Source organism: Otolemur garnettii, unplaced genomic scaffold (assembly GCF_000181295.1).
Source record: "Otolemur garnettii isolate 467f Iridium unplaced genomic scaffold, OtoGar3 scaffold00092, whole genome shotgun sequence".
Taxonomy (NCBI): domain Eukaryota; kingdom Metazoa; phylum Chordata; class Mammalia; order Primates; family Galagidae; genus Otolemur; species Otolemur garnettii.
The window spans coordinates 3,584,136-3,604,563 of NW_003852487.1; the positions used below are offsets into that span (position 1 = coordinate 3,584,136).

Consider the following 20,428-nt stretch of genomic DNA (forward strand, 5'->3'; position numbering starts at 1 on the left):
AGCTGGGACCACAGGCGCCTGCCACAACGCCCGGCCATTCTTTGGTTGTAGCCATCATTGTTGTTTGGCGGGCCCGGGCTGGGGATTCAAACCTGCCACCTTAGGTGTACATGGCTGGCACCCTAGCCACTTGAGCCATAGGTGCTGAGCCAACATTTTCAAAACCCATTATTCTGCCCACAACGGGAAGCTAGTCTTGAGACTGAGGAAAGAAAGGTGTCCAGGAAGCAAGAACAGCTAGTGCAAAGGCCCTGAGGCAGATACATGCCTGATACGGTCATGCAAAGTTAGAGTGGCCAGGGTGGAGTGGAGGAGCTAAGGGATCACACAGGTCATGTGGTCTCTGTAAGGATGTTGACATTTACCCTGAGGGAGGTGGGAGCATGGTGGGATGCTGAGTAGAGTCACATGACCTAACATTCATTTAAACAGGATTGTCTTAGCTGCTGATTGTGAAGGGGACAGGGTACAAATGGGAAACCAGTTAGGAGGCTACTGCTGCGATGTATGCAAGGGCTGGGCTGGGCTGGGCTGAGGTCAGTGATGAGAACCAGCTGGATTCTGAAAGGTAACACCGGGAGTACTTCCTGGCAAACTGGGCCTGATGTGGGTCTGGGTAGAGCAGTTGGGAGAATGGAGTTGATGAGTGAGGCTGGGATCCAGGGCATGGTGAACTGTAACAGGAGCTGGTGGGGACAAGGGACTGAGTCGTAGTGGGTCTTGTGACTAGGAAGCCAGGTTATCAGCACATCATGGGGCTGGGCAGGAGAGGTGAGCTGCAGGTGAGAGACAGTGGGAATCCCTGGGGTCCCCTGAAGCCTGGCCCTGGAACTCAAAGTGAGACTTTGAGTCTCACTTTGAGCTGCTAGTGAGGGGTTTTTCTCCAGCCATACTCCACTGCCGGGTGTCCATCCAGAGGCCAAAGGCTGGGTTTAACCAGGTCGCTGTCATAGCTTGTCCAAGAGATGCTGAAAGTGACATCAAGCTTGTGAGATTCTAGCTAAGTGAGGACAGCCCAGGAAGAAGTGGGCTGTGGAATGAGACGGGCACTGGGTCAAGACATGGGAGAGGTAAGGGGACTGAGGTTGAGGCAAAGTACAAAGCAGACATCCGGGATGGCAGCGAGGCCTGGAGAGCGTCAGCTGAAGCAAGGCAGGGTGTTGAAGGAGAGGACACCAAGGATGGACCCAGGAGCAGTGCAAGAGAGGGTGTGCTGGAGTGTCCAAGAATCCCAAGATGAAATCTTGCTGGGACAGGGGCCTGCAGTTACCCAGCAGGGGGGCGCTGGAGAGGCGGACGAGGAGGAGGAGGGGTGGGGAGAAGGAGAAGGAGGGCCTCATTCACCTCAGGGTTCCCCCGTGCCCAGGGACACTGGTTGGGCCCGGCTGCGACCCTAGGTATCAGAGCAGGAGGAGTGCTGTGGACATCACGCTCCAGGGATGGGGCACAGGCTGCGGCTGTGGGGCCGGGGAGTTCCTTCCACAGGAAGCTGGCTCAAGCTCCACTCAATATCACCCACATTGCAGAAATCAGCTATTGGTCCTAAGGTCACAAGCACAGAGCTGCAGAGCCCCCTTCCCCAGGCCACTTGGGGCTGCACCCCCAGATCCAGCGAGGGTGCGGAGAAAGGTGGGATTTGGAAGAGGAGAGAAACCACCAGCTTTGACCACCAGTCGGCGCCCGAGGACTGTGTGGATGATACATGGCACGGAAGTGGGTCTCCGGAGGCCTGGGCAGGGGTGGTGGGAGGGCAGTCACAACTCTGAGCCCCCAAACTCAGCATGGCGACATTGTCTGGGCAGCCTTTAGACTCCAGCAGCTGAGACCAAGTGCCTCCCTGTCCCTGGGTCCCTCCTAGGGATGCACCAAGTGCCTTCCTGTGGGTCTGACCCTGAGCTCCATGAGTGGGCCTGGGGAGAGAAGCCCAAGAGCATTTGACAAGGCTAGGGCTGGGGTGGGTAGATGGGCCCAGGTGGCTGCATGACTCATCACCGATGACCGATCCAGCCAGGGCATCTGCCTCCCTCCTGATGCCAGGCCCAGCACCAGAGCCTGTGTGACACACTGGTTTCCTGCTGGTGTGTGTGCAAGGTGGGAGGCACAGAGACTGATCCCATTGCCCATCTTGCCTCCCAGCCTCTCAGGCCTCCCCACTGAACCTCAGTTGGTCCTGGAGTCCCCTTTCTGCCCTCATTCCAGCCTTACAAAGACTTCCAGCTCCAGCTCAGAGATGCTTCTTCAGGAAGTACACCCTGATGACACCAGAGAAGGGGCCCCACCCTAGCAGCCCTCTCCCCTCCTGGTTCAGCCTCCACTCTGGCTGGCCACCAAGAAGCCAGGGCTGAGGGCTGAAGGCTTACACCCTTACTAAGCACCCAGCAGCCCCAGTGGGTACAGTTTTACTTTTTAGTTTTGAAAGCTTCACAAATGATCAGCAGTTTGTAGGGAGCACCTGGCTAGACCAAACTGGGGATGTGGGACCCTCAGGGCCAGCCAGGACCTTTTCTCATCAGCCCCTAGTCTAATGTGTTGGTTGGGGTAATGATGCTGTCAGTGGGTGGGGCACAGCTGTCCCCAGAAGGTGGTTGGGGGAGAAATGAGTTCACCTCTCCTCCCTTGGTGACTCACCCTAAGGGGGCACGGTGGAGGGGCTTCCTTATACCTTGAGGAGGGTAGGTGGAAGTTATCAGGCTGCCCTGTTCCCCTGAGGCCCCTGCTGCTGGACCTGCTTCCCCTTCTGGTGGGGAGATTCCCTCCAAGAGGAACGGTGTTGCCCTAACCTGCCTGAGGTCCTGCGCAGGCCCAGAGCATTTGCCTTTGTCCCTATTCCCTACATGGAGGCCAGAGGTGCTTCCCCCCTGCTGGTTTCCTCTGCTCCCGCTCAGCACCCCCACCCCACTGGGATGTGTGGCCAAGCTGTGACCCTCCCCCTACTTCCCCACAGGGATATGTGGTCAGAGCTGTTAGGCTGTGATGACCGATGCTGATGTAGACCCTACCTGCCCTGGGAGGGGCTCCACAGCTATGCCTCCAGGGGCTTTCCCGACTGATGGGGAGGGCCATGCCTTGGCCCAGGGCCCCTCCAGCTCAGTTGGAGGTGATGCTAGTCACAGAGAGCAGCAAGGGGGCCAAGAGCAGCAAGGGCAGAAGGCACCAAGCCTCTGACTCACCCAGGCAGGAAGGAGGCCCATGGCTTCTGCCCACGGCTTCTGCCCACAGCCTGTTCCACTGTGATCCCCCCTCCAAGAAGTTTCATATGCCCCCCCAGTCCAAACGCTGGGTCCTATGACCCTATGAGTGTCAACATGTGGTGAGTGCTAAAGAGAACAGCAGTCTGGGGACACCCTCCAGACAGGGGTCAGGCCAGGGGACAGAAAGGGTCCCTCATCCCTCCCACTGCCCTAGCCATGGCCACAGCCCCGGAAGCTGCTCTGTTGACTCAGTCCAAGTTCAAGGGGGGGTCAGGAGGGAGTCAGAAGGCCCTGCCAGCCAGCCCCAAGGCCAGGGCAGCCACTAGCAAGGGCCATGAGGAAGGGCCCTCCCTGGCCCATGTGGGCTCTGAGTGTGCATGCATGGCTGGTGGGAAAGGGGCCTCCACCTCACAAGGAGGCACTGTAGTGGCCAGGGGGTTTGCAGAGGTAGGAACCAAGTGTCCTGGTGGGAGCAGGCTGAGGGAACTGGCCTGGGAGGGGTTGGGCTGGGTTTGGAGAAGAGGAAGTGAGGCCCCACTGTGGTTGGTGAGAAGGGCCTGCTGGGGGCCACACAGCCCCTCCCTTAGTCTTACTGCAAAGGCTGGATTTGCGGAAGAAAGGGGGCCCAGGCTTCTGGGGCCTACTGAGAAGAGGGCTGGGGCAGCAGTTACCTGGGTGCTGCCCACCCTCAGGAACCCCACCTCTGTGAGCAGGGTCAGGTTGTCAAGACATTTCAGAAGGGGTTGAAGGCAGCATCACCAGCGCATGAGGGACAGGGACCCACCTGGCTTCTTTGTCTGAGCTCCTCCAGCACAGCTGCCTGACTTTGGGCAGCACCTGCTCTGAGCTACTAGGCCTCAGTTTCCCCAACTGCAAAATGAGGTAAGAATATGGACCCTGTGGATTCATGACAGTGCCGGAATAGAACTAGGTAGGGAGTCCAGGCCAGTGTAGAAGTAACCATCCCTTCTGCTGGGGCTGAGATGCCAGAGCCTTGGAGCTGCTCTTCTGGCTAGGATGGTACCCCCAAGACCTCCCACTTCTTTCCTGGGAGCCACAATGCTCACACTACAATGAATACCCTGCCTCTAGACTGGCCCACTTCTGAGACACAAGCCAGTAGCTATTCTGACATTTCCTTCCCAAATAGACAGCTTGAAGTGTTTTCTACCTGCCTAGTCCTCAAGGTGCACCGAGGCTGAACCTCCCCCTCACCTATATGCCCCCAGCTCCTCCAAAGCCACCTCAGATGGACCTTGGGCCCAGGCCCCACTTCCAGCCAAGAAAAGACCAGAAACCCCTGGGTCACTGTAAAGAGCACCTTTATTCACAGCAAAGGACGTCACCATAGCAACAACACTTCAATTCCCTGAGAACTTTCCCTTATCATTTGCTTTCCTAGCTATGTCTTTGCAAAGAGAAAAACAGAAAACAAAACACACCCCCATGGGACAGGTGAACCGAGCTGGGCCCGGTGGGAAATGGCAGCTACAGAGGAGGCAGGACAGGAGATTCCAGATACTGGAACACATAAATACACAGAGCATCACACATGTCCATTTCAGCTTTAAAAACAAAGATGATCCCAAGTTTGGCTTCTGCTTTTTCTGATCCACAGAAAACATAATATAAGACCCTCTCCCACCCCCTGAAAACACAAGACAAAAACACGCTACTTTTTACTCACCCCTTTTCAAAAATGGCACAGTAAAAAAATACTGTCACAATATTTACAGACACGCCCACTGTGGGCGACTTTCTCTCTACTTTGGAGAGGAGATAAAAAGCTCAGCTCTGACTCACCCAAAACTGGGGAGACAAAGGGAAGACCTCTGAGAGCTTGGGGAAGACCCCCCACCCAGGAACAGTGAGAAGGGAGCCATTGGTCACCCACTGGGGTACTTCACGGGGCCCCAGGAACCAGGCAGTGGTTGCTGTTTTTCTGAGCCACAGTGCCCTGGCCAGAGCTTAGTAGGGGAAAGGGGCTAGGGCCACTCACTCCTAAAACCAGCTTCCCTTGCACTGAACATGGCTTGGCTGTACTAAGGGCTCCAGGATTCCAGGGAGGGTTACTCCACTACAGCGCTGTGCTCAGCAGGAAGAGAAAGACTCCTACACCTCCCCGCAGCATAGCCCAGCACCCTGAGCAGAGTAAGATCCAAAAATAATAATGCAACTACCCTCAGAGTGACTTCCAACATACAAATCCTTCTGAGGTGCAAGCCCTGAAGTCCATAGACCCTTGGAGCACAGGGAGCCAGACAAGTGGCACTTCTGCCAGCCTCCACAGAGCAGAGCTGCCCAGCAGTCTGCTGCATAGGCGGGCACACAACACACACACACACATACACACACACATGTGCGTGCAGGCACAGCCCTGGGAGAGCCTCGAATGCCAAGGCCAGGGCAACACAACAGGGTCCCTGGGCCCTTTGGATACCAGGGGCACCCAGGGATAGGGTCTCAACTATGGCTGCTAGAAGATGGCAGTGCGGGGACACCAGGGTGTGTCCGGGTACAGATGGCAGTGAATGGAGCGGAACCTGTAGGGACAGAGTTTGGGGTGGGAGTACTGAGTACCCATTTGTAGGCCCACAACACTAGTGGGGGGCCACACCCCACCCTGAGCAAGCAGGACTCTGGGGATACCTCTACACAGTCATGCTGCTCAGCAACATGCATCCCCAGTCCTGCCTGCCCCCAAGGAACCCTAAGCAAGCCTGTCTGGCTCCAGTTTCCTCACCTGGATGGGTCAGCCTCCACTGAGAAGGGCCCTGTCATGTGGACAGCATTTCGCTTATTCTCAAACATGCCATAGCTCAGGGTTACCTGTGGGGAGAGAGAAGAAGTGATGCCGGAAGGGGCCCCCTTCAGACCTAGAGACATCTGTCCTGCACACTCATCCAAAGCAATGGCAACAGCTGGGGCTGGTCAAGTTGCCAGCTGTGACAAGAGAATCTCCGCTAATTTGGGAAAACACCTGAAAGGCCCAAAGTAGGAGCATGATGCTTCAGAGGAACAGGACAGACAACATGTGATGAACGGTGGCCATGCTGCTGGGGGCATGGAGACCTGCTGGCTACTGATAGTGGGGCGCTGCTGGCTGCCCCCAGATGGTCCTCATCTCCCGCCTCCTGTTTGTTTGAGTCCAAACCAGGCCCAAGGATGAGGTACCTGCTCATGAAGTTTAGAGGCAGGCACCTGCTGCAGGTTCTCCAGGTGGGAGTGGAAGAGGCCACTTCGGATGAGAGGCACGCCCAGCAGGGCCTCCACGATGTAACCGATGGTGCAGTCATCAGGGAGCCGGATCCGCTCAGCAGTGCTCATGAAGTGGCCCCCACTGCAGGAGGAAAGGGCCCCAGACACAGTGAGCTGGGGCAGGAGCTGCCCACTGGAAGCCCCACCATGAGCAAAGGCCAAGGGCTCAGAGAGGAGGTGGAAATGCCCCAAGGGCAGGGAGCAGACCAGCCTCTGGGTCCCTCATGAGAACCTCGGGGCTGTGGCAGCACACTCCTCCACACAACCCAGGGCTTGATAGCACTCTGAGTGGGGTGCCCAAGTGAGGAAGGGCTCCTGCCCAGGGGTACCGAGAGCACTGGTGGACCCTGGTGCCTGCTCTTCACAGGTCATAGCCCAGACAGTTCCTATAAACACAGCTGCCCTCTGAAGACTGGAGCTGGGGAGGGGAAGCAGGAAAGATATGGGCAGTGCCTCACAGGAGGTTGGAGAGGTGAACCAAGCCAGAGCCCACAATGGGGGACCCTTAAGACTGGAGGTGACCTGGCTGGCTGGTTAACAGCCTCACCTATGCAAAGCACTCACCTGGCCCATGGGCTCATCTTCAGGGCCAGCCCACGGCTGATGCAGAAGCCAGCACCACCCGTGGCAAACCAGAAGTGGACAGGACGCTGAGAGAGGGGGAGACATCATGAGACTGGGGAACAGGACCCCCATATGTGACATATGGGCCACAGGGCTGCCTTCAGCCCCTCCCCTACTCTGGGTGGGTGGGAGATGTGAGTAGGGCAGGGAAGAGTGGGCACTCACCACCTTGTTCTCGCTGACCCGCTCTGTGGCCTGGATGGGCCTATCCAGGCTGGGTTTGCCAATGTAAATGTCCTGTGTATGTGGGTAGCTGGCCAGCAGCCGCAGCAGAGCACGAAGGTTGACATAGTTGTCATCGTCCACATGGCAGAACCACCTGAGGGCAGGGCCATCGGGGAGGGTGTGAGGGGCCACAGGGGGCTGCCAGGGTAGGAACATGGAGGGAGTCCCCAGGGGCCACACTCACTTCCTCCCTGATTCGATGAAGTGGTCGTACTCCACGGCCATCTTGCAGGACAAGGCCTGGCGGCTATGGGCAGCTGAGCAGTTGGTGTTGACCACATTGCCTGTAGGCAGGGAGGGGCTCAGAACAGGCCTGGCATGAGGACACAGGCAGACCCCTGTGGCTCAAGAAAAGCGCCCTGGGTTCCAGCGGGGCCACAGGGGCCTTCCCCCACCCTAACTAGTGCCCAGGCCAGCTGACCCTCCCCCAGCCCAGCCCCCTCTAAGTGCCCCGCCCAGTCCATTCACGCAGCTTTTTCCCAGCACCCGCCACCTGTTGCTGCCGCCAGGGCTCAAAGGGACCCCAGGAGCTGAATGGGCCTTATTTGCATGAGAATTGGGGGGCCTGGAGTGGTGGGGCGGGGCGTTGAGCAAACCCGTTGAGTAAACTGCCCTCCCAAGCCTGCTGCCTGTGACCTCTCAGCCCCCCACACGGGGGAGGGTTTTGCTTGATTGAGGCTGACCCCTCCCACCCCAAGTCCAGAGCTCACCCGTGTGCCTAGCCAGGGCTTCATCCTCCCCGTCCGTGAAGATGAATGTCTGGAAGGAGAACAGTGGCCCTGAACAGGCAGCTCTGTGTCCCCACCCTGGGTATGGGGGACAGGGCTAGGTACCCTGTTGTTTCCAAAGCTGGAGCTCAAGCACACCTATTCCACACCCTTCTCTGGGCCTCAGTTTCCCCAAGAGCACAGAGTGGGCTGGGCTGGAACACATGCAGACACTGGCCTTGAGGAGGTGGAGCCTCCCTCCCAACCTCGACAGCTGGGCTCAAGGTCACCCAGGTGCTGGGAGGCACGAGCCAGCCAGGTGGGGCGCCTCACCTACCCGCCAGGTAACTGGTTCTCCACCCGCCCCATGCACCTGGCAGGGCACACACCCTTATTGACACAGCGCCCAGCCTTCCACTTGGGATGGGGGGTGGGGGGCAGGCAGAGTAGGTCGGCTTTGGTAAGCTAAGTCTCAATCACTCGTTGGGGACAAAGGCCTTTGCTGGGCGGCTGCCAAGCCCTAGCGGACAAAGGGCTGAGAGAGAGGATGAATCACCCAGTATTGTCTGCCAGCTTTGTCCCATGCAGCATAGAGAGGGGCTTGGGGTGGCCTTAACTCGGTCAAGTTAAGCAGGAGTGGCCATGCTGCCCATTACCATACAGCTGGCTTGGTTAACTGGGCCGGGCTGGGCATAAGGTCCCACAGGCAGAGTGTAGCCATCAGCACTGCAGTCCTCTAGCCTGGGCCTTTAAGACAACAGCAGTCCCCTTTAGCCACAGTTGTGTGGCCAGTGAGGCAGGTTACCCTCTCTGAGCCAATGCAGCCTGAAGTCACCTACCCAATGGTCAGCAGGGTTGTGGCAGGAAACTGCAGATACCCCTAGGCCATACATAGGTCAGGGTCCCTCATACCTATGCAGCCCAGCCCTCTCCTGCCACTCCAGCAAGGGAACTGGTGGCAGACAGGCCTTGCCCAGGGCCACAGCAAGGCTCCACCTGTGCCAGCAAGAAGCCACCCTCTGCCAGGATAGCTCTGCGGAAGAGGAGAGGGTGACGGGTGGAGCTAGAAAGGCTCTGGCACCCGCCTGGGCCTGTTGGAACACGGGAAGGAATGCTCCTTCCTCTGCCTGGCCCGCCCAGCGCGTGCCATCCAGCTCACCCTGGCGTGGCTGAGTGCAAAGCCTAAAGAGGGTGAGAGATGCTCTGAGCAAAGGTAGCAGAACACTCACAAACACCCACCCAGGCTGTTTCCTTCCATGTATAAATAGGTCCAAGGGGGGCGCTAGCATGTGGAGGCCTGGAGCATAGGATATACCCAGGGGCTAGGAAAACTAACCCATGGCCTGGAAGGGGTCCTACCCTCACCTGGGCAGCCTCAGCTCATCATCTAGCAAGACTAGCCCTGGGCACAAACTTAGGTGAGGCCATCAGCTACAGACCAAAGGCCCAGAGCTAAGGGTGGCAGGTTCCATTTATACTTTCTCTGAACACACCCTTCCTTGCAGAGCCCAGCAGACACCCCAGGGCGGCCGCACGCACAGACTCGCACCCGACCCCCCCCATCTCAGCCCAGGAATGCCGTGGGAGGCAGAGGGCCAGCCTGTGCAGACGCTCGCTGCTGCCTGCCACTGGATTAAAAGGAAAATGCTTTCCTAATGAGATCAAGGGAGGCCTGTTCTCCCGCGCTTTGGTGGTGCCCTAAAAACCCACCCCCAGGCTACCAGAGATTAAAGTCACCTTTGTTCAGCTTGGGGAGTAGGGAGGCCTGCAGGAGGACAGCATCTGGGAGGGCAGGGCTGTGGGGGTGCTGGGCCCTGACTCCCCACAACAGAGCAACCAGGAGAGGAGGGAAAGGGGGCTGCCTTACCGCAGGCTTTATCTACCCTCAGAATCTCAGTTTCCTCCTCTATAAAATGGGCATAACAGAGCTCACCTGTGTGGAGAGCAAAGTGGAGATGGATCTTCTTTCCTCTCCCTAATGGCCCTAGGAGGTGGGCACCATAATCATCCAAGGTACAAGTAGGAAAACTGAGGCCCGGAGATCATACCCTGGGGCCGAGGTGGTCCTAGATAAGCGGAGCTCCTGCTTCCAGCACCCCCAACTTCCCTGATGGCTGGAGGAGGAAGAGCAGGGCAGCAGGGTGGACAAGGGCGGGGGTAGGGGGACACCCACAGGAAGCGGCATTGTTCCTGGAGCCATGATTCAAAGAAACACAGGATGCCAAGTTCTCCCCCCACAATTGTGGCTGCTGCTGTGGTGGCAGCCTCTGCAGCCTGGCCCACTCCTGGGAGGGGCGGGGGAGGTACGTGTAGGCCAAAGGCCAGGCTCTTCATCCTGGACTCCAAATCCCCAATCGTGTGGTCCCTGTAGGCCAGCCCTCCCCCAACCACCACTCCAATTGCTGGTAGCTTCTTGCTCAACCCCATGCTGTGCTCACAATGCCAGATTGCCCTTTCTGGGCAATTTTTTACTCTCAGTCTAGCTCAAGTCGTACCTCCTCCAGGAAGTCTTCCCTCCCGCTCACCCACATGTGGGTCAGATGCCCACCCTGGGCTCTCACACAGCCTCTCTGGGTTTTCCCCCAACACAGCCCCGATCTTGACTCTCCCCCAAACAGACCAGTTCTGAGTCAGCTTGTACTCTGACTTTCCAAAAGGGGGGCCTCTGCTGTGAGTTTCAAGCACCCCTGCCCATAGCACCCCATGAGGGGCTCCTGCTTGTGTACACAGCAATGTATACATGACTGATGCTGGGGGCAGATCCAACCTCTCTTGGGTGGGGTGAGCTCGAAAAGGAAAATTCAGGACCCTTCAATAGTGTCCTTCACAGCAACTCTGAGTGCTTACTGGGCTCACTCTTTTGCTCCCAGGTTTTTTCTTTTTTTTTGAGACAGAGTATCACTCTGTCACCGTGGATAGAGGACCATGGTATTACAGCTCATAGCAACATCAAACTCTTGGGCTCAAGTGATCCTTTTGCCTCAGCCTCCCAAGTAGCTAGGGCTACAGGTGCCTGCCACAATGCCTGGCTAGCTTTATCTATTTTGGGTAGAGACAGGGTCTCCCTCTTGCTGGTCTCGAACTCCTGAGCTCAGGCAATCCACCTGCCTCAGCCTCCCAGAGTGCTAGGATTATAGACATGAGCCACCACGCCCGGCCTGCCTGTCATCTCTTACGATATTCTATTGGAACAGCAATGTTTCTCCCAGACCAGGTTTTGCCAGTGACTCTTATAATATTCTTTTTGAAGGGCCGTGTTTCTCCCATTTCAGAGATGAGGAGACCAAGGGTCAGAGAGCTCCTAGGTCTTGCTCAAGATCAACCAGCCCAGCTGGGACTGCTACCTGATACCCTCTTGACCAAACCCTCTTTGCTGAAGAAAGCCCCCAAATTCCCAACATGAGAGGTGCTCAGAGCTGGCTGCAGCCCAGAGGGGGCTGAAAGATCCCCAAGGTCACACAGTAGGAAGGCTGAGTGCTGGGGGAGGGGGACTGGCTCACGAATGGTGCCCCATAAGGGCTGTCAGTCAGGGTTGTTGGGGGGGGGGGGCCACAGGCCCTCTCATCACCAGGCAACCTGAGTGGCCAGCGCGCCAGCAGCGGTTCCCATGGAGCGCATAGCTGCACACAAGAGGCCTGACGCCTTTCTCCGCTGGAGAAAGGGGCTTTGTTACCTTGCCCAAGGGGCCGGCGTGAGAGCCACCCGGCACTGGGAATCCTAACGGCCTAGCCGCCAAACAAAACCCATGGCCCCCTCCACCCCCTCCTGTGGGCTCACTGAGCCCCTGGGAAAGGGACACTGTGTTCCCAGGAGGCTTCCATGGGGTTCCCAGGGTCCTCTCCCCAGGACCAGATAAGAGCCTGCCCATGGCCCCCATCATGACCTCTCCAGTACCCTGCTCCCAATCTCTACCTTGCCCAAATGGGCTCAGCTAGGCCAAGGGCCCTGAGTCTCTAGGGTCTAAACAGGGTGGAAGGGGCACAGGGTCTACTCTGAGCCCCCACTCTCACATCAGCTGTTCTTGCACCTCCCAGCCTGGGGATGCCTGCCATCCTCCCACCTCAAACAGAGCCCACATTCTGTCCCCATCCTGCCCCAACCCAACCGTCCTGATGTAGCCTCAAGGGAAATTTTCAAAGTGGGGTGTGTCTTCATTATGCCAGTATAAGAAGCTGATGCCCAACTGGTCTGTACTAAGCACAAGCTTCTAGGCCTCAGAGACTCCTGGACTGTTGGGGAGGAGGAGTCTCTGCTTAGACCCAGAAACTCAGGGCTCTTTCTTTTGAGATGTACTCCCTAGAGCCCACTACCCAGCAGTCACCAGTTCCTTATGCCTTAACAAACTGGGAAGGGGTCTTAACCCCTCACATAACCTCTCTAAGGGAAGAAGAGCCTTTCTCCCAAAGGAGGAGTCTGAGCCCAGGGTAGATGCCGCATAACCGAGGTTGGGGACAATGTTTTATTAACGTGCTCCAATGTTTGGGGGTTAAGCAGCATCACAGGGCACCAACTCCAAGATCTGGAGACCGGTGCCAGGGTTCTGGAGCTTGCTGGGGGAATAGGGCCCTCTGGGACACTTACATACTGTATGGGGATAGTGGCCTCCAGCTGCAGAATGAGCACTAGGGGGAAGGACTGACCTCAGTGGCTGGACAGAGATATAGCTTGGCCTCCATGGGACACTGACACCAACTGGATAAGACGGTGGGTCCCACCCCACTTGCCCGCCAGGCCGCGGAGCTCACCATTTCCTTGTGGCGCGAGATCCAGGTCTCCAGCAACAAGTCGAGGCGCGCGCGATGAAACTTTTTGGTGGTCTTGACTGCGATGAAGACGTCCCGGGGCGCGAGAGGCTCGGCCAGGGGCCGAGGGTGGCCGTCAACGGAACGAGAGGCGCCCCCGGGCGGCGGGCCTGCGTCTCTGCGCGCGCGGGTCAGCAGGCTGAAGTACTGGGACAGGCTGTGCACCTCGCGGGCCAACGCTCCTTGCGCCGCCCCCGCCGCCCCCAGCCCCGGGGCCGGGGCGGCTCCGGAGGGGCCAGCCAGGCTTCGTAGCGCACGCCGGCCGCGATCAGCCCGCAGCGGGGGCGGAGGCGGGTCGGCGGTGAGCACCAGCAGACAGGCAAGCAACGCGCCCGCCAGCGCCAGCAACAGACGCCGGCCGCAACGGTTGAGCATGGTGGGGAGACGGACGCGCTGTGCGCCCGGTGCGCTCTGCCTCAGCACCCTCGCCCAGGCCCCGCGCTCCCGCGGCGCCGTCCAGCTGTGCGCCGCTGGCGCCGGGTTCTCTTAAACCTCCCCGCTCCGGCCCCGCCCCCGTGCGCTGACTGGCTCCTGGGCCCGGGGGCGGGACCGCGCGCTGGTCGCCCGTCGGGGCCAGCCGGTCCACGTGGGGCCGCAGCAGGGGGCTGGGAACTGCCTCCGGCCCCGCCCCCCAGCGCACGTGCACGCCCCGCCCCACTCGAGTCGCTCCAGGGGGGCGTTGGTTTGTATGCCAGGCGGTAGCGGGTGGCCCAATGGGGCTGACTAGCGTTGGCCAGGGATACACTAACTGTCCAGCACGCGGAGGAGCGCGCCCTCCGCGCCGTGGGCTGGGTGCTGGGACCCGAGCCCGGGCTCACACGCTCCACACAGGACACCCTTACTTCCTGGCTGTGTACTTCCCCTGCGCACGCCTAGCATACTCCTCGGGACCGGGCAGGGCAGGCCAGGCACACTGGAGCGGCGCCTGGGTCGTCCAGAGGGTCTGGTTCCGGGCAGGCGCCGGCCCGCGCAAGAGTTTGTCCACCTGTGACCCAGGTGAGGGCACAGGTTCTAGCAAGAAAGCACCTGTATCAAATTCCACCCCTTTCCTCAGGGCTAATTTTCTCTAGTCCCGGCTTCACGTCGGGTAGGTTGGTTTAACGCCCGGGGGTGAGGAGAAAGCAAAACTGCTCTTCCCTCACGGGATGAGAGGCCGCCTTCTGGCCCTTTTGGTCCCTCTGCTCTAGCCAGATGTGGCCCAGCTGTGCGACCGCCCTGTCCGCCTCCCCGGCACTTGGCCCCCTCCTCCAGTCCTTCCCACGGGCCGGGCCGGCCCCTCGCACGAGCGGGGGCGGCAGGAATGCGCGCCTGCAGACCGTGTGAGGGGCTGGGGGCCCGGAAGTGGCCAGTGGTCCCCGGGAGCAGGGTGTGAGCCCCCTGCCTCGGCGTCTTCCGGAAGCGGGGGGCGGCTCTCCGCTCTGCTGCACCTCCTTCCCGGCCCGCCTCAGTTTTGGCGTCTCCTCCTAAGGAGGTCGTCTGCAACCACTACGACCAATACGGCGATCCTGGTTCCCTCTGGACTCGCACTCAGCCCACTGGCCCGTTATCTTCCTGCCTGAAAGGACATTTTCACTTAATTACACGCAACTTTGTTGTGTCTCTGCCTGAATGTCAACCACCAGACAGCAGCGACCTCCTGTAATCCCGACCTGCATAGGTCTTGAAACAACAGAGTGGGTGCTCTATAAAGATTTATTGAATAAACGTCTGGCCCCACCACCAGACCCCCAACAAGGAGGTTACCCATTTGCTCTTGGGGCCCTTGGGGCCCCACCCTAGTGCCTTTGCGATGGGGTGGGTGGGGGTTGGGGGTTCCCAGGCCTCTTCCTGCCCGCCCCCAGGTAATTAGCAAGCACCACCTCGGGCAGGCAGATGCCAGAGCAGATGGTGCTGGCTGTGCCCAAGTGACAAGTCTCCCATAGCGTCACCTCCTGCCATAAACCCCTCCCCCATCAGCCAAATCCGAGCCCTGGAGTCTCCAGGCAGCAAGGGAGACTTGGGGGTGGGCAGGAGAAAAAAAGAACACAGTGACTGGGTTGGCTGTCCCTAAGAAGCTGGAGCCCCAGCTTCAGGCCTGAAGGTTCTCTATGCCCACCCCTCATCCCTATGTCCTTCACACCACCCCTCACTGCCAATTCCTGTCTACCCATATCCCTTTTTTGGGACTGAGCCCCCTCCACTGCCATCATCTCTCCCCTTGGTCAGTCTCCACCCTGTCTCCCTATCCCCAGCATACCTGCTCTATTTTTTCTCCTTGCTATAACTTCCCCCCACCCCACCCCCCCAGGAACAGCAGACTCTTCCATGGCTCCCCATTGTCTGTGAGTCCAAGTCCCAACTTGGAACCCACATACCTTGTAACCTAGTCCCAGCCCCATGGCTTGCTGCTGCCTGTAATCCCTCCTCATTCCCCAACAGCCCAAGTGTGGCCAAGCTATGCCCTATACCTGGAATTTAAATCAATGGGATCCATAGTAAGTAGGTAGTAGGTGCTTATACTTGGCAAGAGGTAGGAAAGAGCAGTGAGCAGCTACCAATCTCCCACCTGACAAGGTCCTTCCTCTGAGTCAGCCTCTCCATGGTCCCTAGGCCAGGGGGTGGGACTTCCTGTTCAGAGTAACCCTCCTCCACCTCTGCTGTTGTGCTGTGCCCTCCTGCTCCTCAGCTCACCCTGCCTGCTGTGCCTTTGACTCAGCAACCCAGCAGGCAGTTGGAGCATTGTGCCCATTGTAGAGAAAGTAAGCTGAGGCTCAGAGAGGGACAGCTGCATGAAACCTAAGGAGCAAATGTGCAGAGGGGCATTGCCCAGTCTGGCAGGGGTACATGCTGGGGGTTGAGGTCAGGGGTTCCTGCATCTCCCTGCAGCCAGGCTTGGTAGGAGTGGGGGAATCCAGTCCAGCTGCCAGTCTGGAAACTGTAGGACAAAGCTGGACAGCATTTTTGTGGGGGCTGCAGGCTTTGGCAAGAGTGAATCAATTTCTTTGCTGTCAGGAGAATGGAATTTCGTGGTGACTCCTTGAGGTCTAAAAACTAGTCGGGTGGTTGGTCTAGCTGCCCCCACCCCCTTCCCCAGGCTCAGTGTTAGCCTGAGGTACTCCTCACACCCTCCCAGACCCAGTGCTCCCTCCAGGGCCTACTGGACCAAACAGCCCAGGACAGAAAATGGGGAGCTAGGGAGGGGGCTGGAGAGGGCTGACCAGGTTGCTGAGGAAGCCCCTTGGGGCCTTAGAGTCCTTCAGAAGGGGGCTACAGGTGGGAGATACAGCACATGGACACAACAGTCTGCCTTCCAATCCCAGAGGGGCCACTTCACAGCTTTAAGGTAGGTATCAAACCTAAAGCATTATTCTTCTGAGTCTCAGTTTCTCCATCTGTACCATAAGGATGATATTACTGTCCATTTTATGAGGTACTCATGGGTAATTGGTCAGACACAGCAGGTAGACTGGCCTCCTTGCCCAGGGACATGGGTTTATGTGCTTCCAGGCCCACTGTCTTCCCCTCCTCTATCCTCAGTTCAAGTATCTTAAGGAGCTGGAAGCTTGGACTGCCTGAATAAGAGACCTGCCTGCCTGCCAAGGTTGGGTGGGGAGCTGGACTCAGGGGCAGGGAGGTTCTTCCCCACCTCCTTTGCCCCCCATCAGGCTCAGAGGCAGTGTATGTCCCCATTCTTTTTTCCCTCTGGGGGCTTAGCCTAGGGGTCTCCTGCTGCTGTCAGTCCTATCAGGTCTTGAAAGCTAAGGGTTGGGTCTGCCCTTGCCCCACCAGGCCTTCAGGAAGACTTCGGGGCTGGCTTTGAGGTGGCCATCTGCCCACCTTCCCCTGGGGTGTTTTTGGAAGCTGTTTTGGGCCTGCCTTCTTGCAGGATCTGGGAAGGTCTGTGCAGGCATAATGGGTGACCCATTAACTTGGTAGGAAGTCATCCGAGGCGGCATCTACCCATCACCCCTGCTCAGTGTCCTGGGAACCAGCCTCCTCCAGCCCAGCATCAGAGCCCAAAAAAGGCAGGGATCCCCAGCAAGGTGGGCAGGAAGAGGAGCTGGGGGTGAGGCCTTGGCCAACCTGACACCTCCCTGGGCCTCCATACAGACATAGGAGTGCCTGCCCCGGCTGCTATGGGGCACCAGAACTGGCAGTGCCAGAGCCCCCAAATGCTAAGTGCCTATTGGCTTCCTAAGGGACAGTGGCCTGGCCAGGGTGGTCCAGTGAGTGTCCTGGGACAGATGCTTCTGGGTGAGCAGACACTGCTGGCAGGAGTGGAGGTATGGCTGGGAAACTCATCACAGTGGGCTCTCCTGGCAAGAGGGAGGGGCACAGCAGGGTGGCAGCAGCTGGGGAGGGTGCTACCTGGATGATAGAAGGAGCAGAGCCCCTTGCTATGGCCTGGAGCCAATTCCCTTCTCTCTGTGGGGCTCAGGACTTTATGACAGGGACATGGTTGGTACTTTTCCTGCTCTGCCCACCCCACGCTGCCTTGGGGTTGGTGCTCTGCAGGCATAAAGCAATGACCTTTCCACTGGTGACGTGGTCCTTTTGCCTGAATCCTGGGGCCAGGCCTGGGCAGAGAGTCTAAGCCTGATAGAATCCAGTCAAGTTGGCCTCAGTGGCTGAGTGAGGATTCGGAGTGCACCCTGGCCTGGAGCACCCTCCAAGGCCAACCAAGTTGCTCCCTTCCCAGAAAGTCCTCCCCAATCTTGTGTTACCCATCCCCTACTCTGGTCCTGGCACTGACCACATGGGGTTCTAGCTTCCCATTTACTTGTCTGCCCCCTCACCTCATGTCCAAAGGCAAGGACTGCCTCTCCTTGTCAGGGCCTGTCACAAAGTAGGTGCTCAGTAAACACTGGTGGGACAGATAAGTAGGGGGATAGTTAGACAGATGGGCAGATAGACAGATGATGGATGGATGATTGGATGGATGGATGGACAGACAGACAACAGATGGGCAAGTGGATGGATGAATGGACTGACACAGGTATGTGGACGGCCAGGAAGGAGGTAGGTGCCAGCCACCTGACAGCAAGAGCACTGTTGTTCTTGCTGTGCCCCAGGGCCTGGGACAGTACCTGGCACATATAAGGTGCTTGATAAACATCTGTCTAAAAAAAAAAAATAAAAGAAAAAAAAATAAAAGAATTTGTTTGTCATCTAGAAGCTGTAAGAAAGGATGAAGGGGGCAGATGTGCAGACATACAGACTTTGAAGGAGCCGTCCCCTGCCTCTGTCCACCAAACACCCAGGCCTGGGGAACCTGCGTCTCTGAATAAGGAGGCCTGGCAGGGTAGCTCTCTGGCTTCTGAGGTGGCCAGGGACATGGGGCCCAAGGTGGGCTGTGGTGGGAACTGCAGAAATGCTTGGTGCCTGCATGCTGCATGCCTGCCCTGGGCTGGGAACACTTCCAAACACCACTTCAAGAGGGGCACCAGAGGCCTCATGCACATTGCAGGTTTTACAGGTGGGTGCAGGGATCCAGAGAAGAAAGGGGACATGCCCCACAGCAAGAATGGCAGGGGGCCCTCTCAGTCTTGGGACCAGGGTATGAGCATGGATGGCAGCAGGCCTGTGCATGGCAGCTGTGCCTCTTCTTGGGGACCCTGCTTTGGGGCCAGCTGGGCTGTGGGGCTGCACTGGGCTAATCTAATTTGTAGACCCCAGTAGCAGAGTGCAGTCATTGGGATCCACTTCCTGACATCCTACAGCACAGGCCAGACACCCACTAGGGACACACCAGAGCTGCTCTACCCCAGCCAGCCTTTGTCTTGCCAAGAATGGCTAGCTTGTGTGGCAGCCACAGTGGGCAGGGTAGACCGTGGTCATGCTGGTGCCTGTCAGGCTCCAGGCACCCCTGCCCTTGTGGTGACCCCATGCCTGTGTCCATGGGACTGCAGTAGGAAGAAGGGCTTCGGCCTGGATGGAGGTGGTAGGGCTCTGAATCTTGGCTCAGAGGGGACCTGCTTACTGTAAGATCCTGGGCTTGTCCCTATATCCCTGAACTCAAGCCCCTCCTCTGCAGCATGGGCTGATGTGGCATCCTTCCTCCTCACAAGGCGGCGGGGGTGTGGGGGTGTGGGGCGGATACGGCACTGACAGATATTCCAGGCTATTCTGGAAGTAGAGGTGAGAAGGTTGTATGCAGAGATGAGCCACCCCCATAGGGCCTGAGTGTTAGGCTCAGGATTTACTCACCTCCACCCACCCACCTGCTTGTCTATCCATCCACCCTCCATCTACTTCACTCCCTCACTCAGCACCATCCCTCAGCATCTTCCCCAGGCCTGCTCTGGTTGGCCTTGGGAAACTTGGGGGGTTGACTCAAACACAACCTTTGGCCCCAGGAAGATCACAGTCTCACAGAGATTCATCAGGCACCCAGATATCCCCAGTGCAGGCACAGGGTGGAAGGGCTAGAGGATATGTTGAGCTTAAAGGTCCCCAGGGCCTGGATGAGGGAGGATCCACTATGGGCCAGGGCCAGAGGATAGGGGGTTCTGGAAAGCTTTAAGGAAAAGAAGGTGACTTTTGCCCTAGGATCTGAAGGTTTTGGCAGGGGGAAGTAGCTGGAAAGGCAGAGACAGGCTATCGCAGTGTTTTGAGAGGCTCTATGGTCAGGCAGAGGTGTGGGTATTTAAGGAGCCGTGGCTGAGAACAGGAGCAGGAACCTGTGTCCAGGTGGGAGTGGGAGTCGAGGCTGAGTTCCAGTGAGCAGGAACCTGTGTCCAGGTGGGGGTGGGGGGCATGGGGACAAGTAGCCTGGGAGCAGATGGAAGAGATTTTGGAGAAGAAGCCACCCTGAGGCCACCTCAGAGTGTGTGTGTGTCAATGCTGAGCCTCCCCATCTGTCTGTCCCTCCCGGCCTTGTGTCATTGTGGCCAGGGAGGGAGGAAGCTGGGAGGGGGCCTTTGTTCTCCCTCCTCCCTTCCTTGAGAGGCTCTGCCAATATTTCAGCTTAGTCTGGGAAGGATTTACAGAGGGAGGGCAGGGCCAGGTTGCTCAGAGGTTGGGTACTGGTGAGAGTGGTGGGACAGGCAGGGTGCAGAGAGGTGGGACAAGTCTCGGGCTGCAGAGGTAGGGGCCACCTAGACCCTGCCCTCTTTCTGTGGCCCCATCTCTTTGCATGCTGTCTTTAAGTGATTGGCCCAATGGGGCTCAATCAGGAGTGATGTTGGTCCACAGAACACTTGGCAATGAATGCCTGCAGACATATTCAATTGTCACCACTAGGGTCAGACTGGGTGACACTAATGGATTCAAGTTGATGGAGGCCAGAGATGACGCTGGGCCACCCATGGCACCAAGATGGCTTGATGACAAAGACTGCTCCAACCGTCAATGGAGGCACCAAGGTGGGGGACCATCTGTGAGATGGCAGGGCCTCCCAGGAACGAGGCTGAGGGGCTCTCAGGGTGGCTCTCCTGTCATGCCTGGGGTCCACATAGGGTGGACATGTGCCAGGCAGTGAGCCTCAGTGGCTTGCTCCTGCCTTCCTACAGGGGGTCACATGAGGGCAGAGAGTACAGGACAGAGAGGCCGCCCTTGAGCGGAAGGATTGCACAGGGGGAGTTCCGGAGGTGGCCACTGAGGGGGTCAGGAGGGGGCTGGGAGCAGGACCTGGGCTGTCAGT

General features: G+C 58.1%; 1 protein-coding gene across 1 annotated transcript; it reads right to left on the reverse strand.

Moving 5' to 3' along the window:
* Positions 1–4,499: 4,499 nt before the first annotated feature.
* Positions 4,500–13,193, reverse strand: LFNG (LFNG O-fucosylpeptide 3-beta-N-acetylglucosaminyltransferase). Its single transcript, XM_003795447.3, has 8 exons — positions 12,751–13,193; positions 8,009–8,057; positions 7,483–7,582; positions 7,239–7,392; positions 7,014–7,099; positions 6,366–6,531; positions 5,935–6,020; positions 4,500–5,734 (listed from the first exon to the last, which is right to left on the reverse strand). Exons 1-8 carry the CDS (start codon positions 13,180–13,182, stop codon positions 5,668–5,670), a joined length of 1,140 nt encoding a protein of 379 aa, XP_003795495.1. The 5' UTR covers positions 13,183–13,193; the 3' UTR covers positions 4,500–5,667.
* Positions 13,194–20,428: the final 7,235 nt, after the last annotated feature.